The sequence below is a fragment of the Nicotiana tabacum genome, chromosome 9 (genome assembly GCF_000715075.1).
Source record: "Nicotiana tabacum cultivar K326 chromosome 9, ASM71507v2, whole genome shotgun sequence".
Classification (NCBI taxonomy): domain Eukaryota; kingdom Viridiplantae; phylum Streptophyta; class Magnoliopsida; order Solanales; family Solanaceae; genus Nicotiana; species Nicotiana tabacum.
This window is the reverse complement of record NC_134088.1, coordinates 9164948-9172203: the sequence shown is the minus strand read 5'-3', so window position 1 is coordinate 9172203 and position 7256 is coordinate 9164948. Positions and strand designations below refer to the sequence as shown.

The following is a 7256-nucleotide window of genomic DNA, read 5'->3' as shown; positions in this document are numbered from 1 at the left end:
TAAGTCAAAAGAAACTCTTTTACCATTCTACAAGATCAATATACAGGCAAGTCCAAACATTACAAGAATCTCAGGGACATGCCAATATCAAGTCCCAAGTTATTGGTAGTGTGGGATAAATTTCTATGAGCGTTATAGCAGGAAATATAGTGGGCGTAAACGTTGGACTTTACAAGGAAAAAATTGTGGGATCAATATGTGAAAGAATAAGGTGAACGTAAGGGGTTCCTACACTACACTACGCAATTGTGGTGAAGCGGAACTCAACCTATTACTAAAGGATACAATTGCTATTCATGTATATTGCACTGTTGAAGATAAGGATGTTCGTACCAAACGTGTTTCTTCCAATAGGGCTTGAACTTCTGAAGTCCAATCTCTAGCCATGGTTTCATAACTCCATCATAATGAATCACAGCTGCCTGCTCGATCTCGTTAAGTCTGACACCAGATTCGTACCCCAATCCCAAGACATGCCATCTCCGATCTATAGCACGTGTATGTTTGTAAAAGGTCATCCAACCGATTGGCAAAGTACCAGCTTTCATTAATGGTCTATCACTTCCCTGCATCATGACATGCACTAAAAGTGAGGAAGTGAAGAATAGAAGGGGAAGAGCATATAGCAAAACAACTAAAAATAAAAATAGCATATATATATACACAGAATATCAGGAGATCCCCCAAATGGGAGGTCACAGGTTCGAAACCCCCTGCATGCTTTCTTGGTCGAGCTCATTGCACGGGGCATGCCTAGTGTGGTTTACCTCTCCAGTGTGGTTTATGAGCTATTGCACTGGAGCGGAGTTTACCAAGGGCGCACCCGAAGGGTAGTGGCAGCGGGTTCCCTAGTTTACCCAAAAAAAAGGATCTAATAATATATGAAAACCTAACTCATGTTTTTTATCAGCAACATATATAAGGTTGGATATCCTATTTATTTCAATATATAGACCATGCTTGTAGAATTACCCGATCACTCATCAATTATCATTAGTCAATTCCACAAGTACTTAACAAACAACAGGATATAGATCTATACCAGCTCCAAGTACTTGTGATAGAGCGCAGTTAGGTTTCGTTTCCTCCATTCCTGCAGATCAAATATATTCATCCCGAATGCCCAAGTGCATGATTTCACATCAAACCTCTTTGCCACCAGGGGGTCGGTAAAATTGATGAACATATCCATTCGGCGGAATGTAGGCTCGCCTTCCAGACAGGTCTCCACTGCACCATTCACTTTACCCTTCATGTTGATCCGCCAAAGTCCGGTTAGATCCCTTTTCACAACCACGTCATGGTCAAGGAGCACTATCTTGTTGAGAGATGGAAATATATCAGGCAGATAAAAACGCAGGTGGTTCAGGGGGGAAGTGTATCTTGGATCAAGAGACTCTTGCTTCTGCAGAATATACTTGTTTGATAACCAATCAAACTTGTCTATGCTTTGGATCTGAATTGTTACTTTGCCAGGAGGATTCGACAAGAACCACATTGTCATGGCTGGTAGGTTAAGAGAATCTGTCACTATATGAAACACAATCTTCTCTGGAACCTGCCACGTAAATAAACATTTACCATAAATTCATGCACAACCATGATTATTTAATTTTTGTCTTCAAAATATATAGTGATTAATAAATACTCCTAACAGTTATTAATATAAAACCATTAAAGTTTAGCCCTTCCATATATGATTGCTATTTGTGTTGTCATAAATGAATAGTGGATTCGTCTGGTCTGAAGCCAAAGCTTCTTACTAGTAAGCCCAGACACTAAATGAAAATTTTCCTCTAAAGACCATCTTGCAACATGATATATACAACAAATACCAACATCTACATTCTATTCTTGATCATCAAAAAGTCACTATGGATTAAGTTCAATGAAAAAACAAAATAAAAGTAACGGCAGAACGTGGACGAAAAACTAATACGTCCTACGTCCCAATTTATGTGGCACTCTTTCCTTTTTAGTCGGTCCCAAGAAGAATGTAACTTTTCCTTATTTAGGAAAAAATTAACTTTAGAATCCTACTTTGCTCTTAATGAATTGATTTACAGACACACAAATATCTATAGTTTGTTTTAAACCACAAGTTTCAAAAGTTTTTTCCTTTCTTAAATTCTGTGCCGAGACAAACACCGCCACATAAATTGGGACAGAGGGAGTAATAGATTTAAAAAAGAAAAATGAAAGGCAAGAATAAGAAAATTGTGGAGCAGCTCACCCTAGCAGTTGATACAGTTGAGTTGACAACCGCAGAACATGCCAAAACATTGTCAGAGAAAACAGCAAAGTGATACAGATCTGGATCCTGAAATTTATGTTGGTCAGGCAGTTCCTGCTCCTCAGGCGGTAGAGAAAAGTATTCAGTGGTCAACCTCATGGAGAGGCAATGAAGGCCTTTCGGGGTAGTTCGTCCAGCAAGATTTACAAGGAAGGAAGCTTGATTCTTTTGCGATCGAAGCTGTTCCTCAGCGTTATATGTCATTGCACGAAGTTTCTTCACCATTGCTGAGCATTCAGGAAAGAGTTTACTGGCTTTCAACAGGGTTGAATCCATGGCTTTCATCTTCTGTATCGCCCTAGAAACATAACTGTTCTTAGATCATATAAACATCATATTAACTACTTCCTCATTCCCAAGGCAAACAGTACCCTTTCCTATTTTAGGTTCTATCAAATTTTATATACTTTCCTAAAGGTAAAAGTTTTCCTTTACACTCTTCAATGCCTTATCAATCTTTTGCCATTTAAAAAGCACCGCCGGACAACTTTTACTTTATAAAGTTAGCTTTACTGTCACTTTCTGGACGCACTTCTATTTCCAAACATCCATTCACAGCTTAATAACTGTGACTGAGTGAATAATCGAGAAAAGAACTCGCTTGTCGACACTAAGCATTTAGTTACAAGACTGAGCGAATAACCAAATAAATTATCCACTTGGTGACATTAAAGGCTTGGTTACAAGACTGACCAATTTTTTCTCAACCATTCATAAATTAATATCAAGTAAATGTCAGTCTTGTGTAAGTAGATAACTTTAGCACCAATCTATTTGCAATTCCATTTAACCATTTTAACCTTCTTCTCAGATATTTTTTCAGAGTCAATAGGTAAAAAACATAACTTATAAAAAAAGGTACAAAACATAACTCATAAAAGCTAGTACTCAAGCCAAGAAGAGTTTATGCTACTGCAAAGCAATTAAAATATTATCTTACCTCCTTGACAGATCAGAATCTTTAGTAGCTTCACCAACAGCTCGTTCCAAGTCTTTAATTCGTAGCTTTATCTCTTTCACAAAATTAGAGCTACTACCCGGTGGTACAAAATTCAAGAATGCTTTGGCCCTAATCAGCTGATCTTTAACCTCCTTTACCTTCTCATCTAATGCTCTCCGTGGATGGGATTGTACATTCTGACCACGTTGAACCTCTTCTGGCCTGGATTTTTCCTGCAATAAGACCAACTGAAATCAAGAGATCACAAAGGCAGAAGGAGCTTGCAGTTTATAAGAACAAAGTACATAAAATAAATTTCTGTTGACAGTACTACATCAAATATACACAGATAGTGAAAAGAGGGACAAGAGAAGGAGAGGGAAAACTATAATAATTTAAACCCTCAATATCGTAATTAGATTTCTGCTTTTTCCAAATTTATTGCATGCACCAGCTGAATCTTGGAAGGTGAAATAATAAATGAACCCATAAAATCCCTTGAAACTTTCAGTCACAGCTTCTTTTGATTAAGGAAAGAAAAAAAAGAAACAAATGTCTTTTGTCCAAACAATCGAATTGAGTCATTGACAGCTTCCCTACACTCATGAGCATGCAAAGTCTAAATTTGCTGATTTAACTTTATTTCAGAAAAACCATTTCTTGATAAGTGTTCTAAAAAGCACGAGGCATAGATTTTAACTACACATCAACATGATCACCACCATTAAAGCAACAGCTTTAGAATTCAAACACCAACAAGAAAGGGAATCCAGCAGTCATGCATATGCAACTCTAAAACTGCAAAAAACACATGAAATTATATCTAATCATAACTAATTCTGTTTTTAACCTAATTGAAATTAAAATATCGATTAGTCACAAATTCTGGACGAGCAACATCAGTGGCATTCTTAGTTAATCAATAAGCATTGCGATCTACTTGTGCGCAAATCATTCCAATACTACTTTCCTTATAAGGAAACACCACCCAACTGTCTCCGTGAAATTTTTAGTGTACTAAACAGAATATTGAAGTCTATTTATCAAACTAAAAAATAAATAAATGAAAAGAATGATGTTGAAAATTTCACAATACATCAACGAGATCTTTAGTTGTCACATGCATTAGAATTCCATACAGACTAATACCTTTTCTCTAGTTGTGGCCACTTTTTGCTCTGGTAGACTTTGTTGACTTTCTTTCTTCGGAGCATGTGTGGTTACTGAAATTAGGGAGGAAGGCATTCAATTAATTTCTAATTATAGAATAAACAGTAACGGAGACAAGAAAGAAAGAAAAAAAGCAAAAGAATCTGAAGTATCAGATTACCGTCATTTCCCGACAAGCTGGCATTCTCAGGTTTGCCAACACTATCATTCTTATCAATAGAATCTAAACTGACTGCAGAACTTTGGTCGCCATCTCGGTAGACATCCAAGATCGGTTCTTTGACACTTCGACCTTCTTCCTAAACCGAACAGCAGAAAAAGTTTTGCAAACATAAGTATACAAGTAGACTTTCATAACTGTAAGAATTTATATAGTAGGAGTAATATTTATATCACCTGTTGAACTGCATTAAGTGCCCGAACCTCTAACCTTTGCTTCTGAAAAGGAGTATCAAAACCCAAATGGAAAAATATCAATCAGATCATACTATATACAATATTCTCCATCTTTTTCAATCAAAACCCAAATAGAGAAATCTCAATCACATCGATATTGTGTACAATGCACCCCATCTGTTACAATTAACATGACACTCTCTCCATTTCCGAACATCCCAAACATGTGTGACACGTTGCCATATTTAAGGAACTTTCAAGAATCCAAATTCATTGATCATTCAATTTTTAAACTTTGATATGATGTTCTCTATCAAACTAAACTTTTTTAACTTATTTGTTCGACATTTTTTATTTGACTAATACCAATATTATATATGAGTTAGACTAACATTAAACTTTGTGTCCTTTTAAAAGAAGAATTAACCCAAATAGCCGCCACCAATATCTTAAATTGAAAATAGCCGACGGATGTATAATATATGTATAATATGTGAATAATTATGTATAATCATAATCTATGTATACCGGTTAGAAAAAGTAAACGGAGAATCTGGCCGGCTATTTGTTGTAACAATCCCTTTTAAAAACTGTCATGAGTAATGGAAAGATATTTATGCTCACGGAAAACTCGTGCACTTGCCTTTTCGAAGGGATAGTATAATGGAAGTATCGGACCATTAACAGCTTGATCTTTTCCACCAGGTCCCAGTAATGCAAACAAAGAGGAGAGGGAAAAAAAAATAACTTCAACTATAGAAATCTTTAATAGCTTAATTACTAGCAAACGCACTGTACAAGAATAAATCAAATGTTCTTTCTACTTCCACTCAGCAATAAACCAAAACAAGCAAAATATACACAACAAAAAGGACTAAAAAAGCAGAAATCTTACAATAATTGATAAATCTCCAACAAACTCCTTCGACCCTGCACCCAAATTTAAAAATAAATAAATAAATAAACAATCAGATCAAATTAACAAGAACAAAAAAAGAATCACAAAAAACAACTAGTAAAATAATTACCATCAGAACCAAGATGTCTAAGCCTATGTGAAGAAAGCAATAAAATTGGAGTGGTAACAGAAACAGCAAACAAACAGAGGATTATAAATATCCTCGTACATTTCCGAAAAAGCCTCATTTAAGACATATACATGAAATGAACTCAAAAAAAGTACTAGGGTTTTGGATCAAAGAATGTGAAATATAGATTCAGATCAAAAATACGAGTTCGTGATTTGATATAATAGAAAGTGACAAAAAGGAAAGCAACTAGGGTTTTGTCTTTAGGGTCAAATGGGATCTATAAGGTTATTTTTTTCTAATTTATTTGGACTGAATTTAATTTTTAATTAAAGAAAAGCGATGAAAGCGGGGAGATAAATGTGGTGCCATGTTCGTGAGTACAGAGAAAGGAATAGGAATGAGATTCAGGAGAAACAAGGAAGAGAGAGTTAAAAGTGTTAAAAAAATAAATGGGTTTGAGTTATATATATACTTTTTGGAGAGTGCCAACCTAAAAGAACCAAACAGAATTTATGATTTGTAGAAAAGTAGGATTGACTTTTTAGGTATGTATGTACAATTATTGTGTACATATTGCTAGGTTGTTGATTTTGAGGTAGGGTAACAGCACATTCTCATAGGATTTTTTTTTGGTTTTAATATTCGGTTTGAGTCTCCAATTAATTTAGATTTTGCATCGCAAAAGGCTTATTAAGGAGGTGTTTATTAATAAGATTTTTTTTATTGTTAGCGCTTGAATCCTAGATCAGATTAAGGATAGTGATTTTCATGGGTTTATTATACCTCATTTGGCTATAAATAAGAAGAGTATTTTAGTATTTACAAATATAGGAGTACAGTATTTGTTAATATTGACAAAAGAATTGTTTAAAATTCGAAAAATATTTTTTTGTGAGATGATAATTATCATACTCAATAAAAAAAAATCAAGTGAATTTCATGTCTGAAAACTTGGAACCTACTCAAGTTAAAGGTGATCTAAAAATTTTAAAATTTGTTGCATGAATTTCGAAAAATAGTATGACAAAAATGAATAGTAAGCAGGGGCGGATTTAGGGGGGCGCAAGGGGGTTTATATATAAGGCAAAATCTGTTTTTTACCTCTATTTATTAAGTTTTGAACCCCCTTAACAAAATTCAAAAGTGTAGTTTAGTGATCAAGGGGGTTCAAAATCTACATAAGGTCATGAGTTCAATTCCCACTAGCTACAAAAAAAAAAAATTGAACCCCCTTCGTGGAGATTCTACCTCCGCCACTGATAGTAAGACAAACTAAGGTGAATATTAAGGACTCGTTTGTCCATAGATAATTTTTCCATTTTCCAAATTTTTTCTTCAAAATGTGTTTGTCCATGAAATTTTGCAAGTTTTTGGAAAATTTTTGAAAATGAGTTTTTCAAAAATCAAGAAGTGGGTTTGACCACTT

The 7256-nt window shown here is 34.9% G+C and overlaps 1 protein-coding gene across 2 annotated transcripts; it reads right to left on the bottom strand.

Moving 5' to 3' along the window:
• Window positions 1-6260, bottom strand: LOC107814549 (putative galacturonosyltransferase 6). Of its 2 annotated transcripts, none has more exons than XM_016639988.2 (9): window positions 5828-6260; window positions 5695-5729; window positions 4800-4841; window positions 4564-4702; window positions 4383-4456; window positions 3234-3481; window positions 2234-2591; window positions 1043-1558; window positions 1-566 (listed from the first exon to the last, which is right to left on the bottom strand). In XM_016639988.2, exons 1-9 carry the CDS (start codon window positions 5943-5945, stop codon window positions 291-293), a joined length of 1806 nt encoding a protein of 601 aa, XP_016495474.1. In that variant the 5' UTR covers window positions 5946-6260; the 3' UTR covers window positions 1-290. The 2 variants fall into 2 exon arrangements, with proteins under 2 accessions (XP_016495474.1, XP_016495481.1); XM_016639995.2 differs by having other exon boundaries at window positions 3234-3466; window positions 5828-6229.
• Between the last annotated feature and the right edge of the window lie 996 nt (window positions 6261-7256).

Excerpts from the sequence above, each read along its gene's own strand:
- LOC107814549 (XM_016639988.2), bottom strand. The coding sequence starts at position 5,945 with ATGAGGCTTTTTCGGAAATGTACGAGGATATTTATAATCCTCTGTTTG. Across the intron at positions 5,730-5,827 it reads TAGACATCTTGGTTCTGATG|GGTCGAAGGAGTTTGTTGGA; the intron begins GTAATTATTTTA and ends ATTTGGGTGCAG. Across the intron at positions 3,482-4,382 it reads TGGCCACAACTAGAGAAAAG|TTGGTCTTATTGCAGGAAAA; the intron begins GTATTAGTCTGT and ends TCTTGATTTCAG.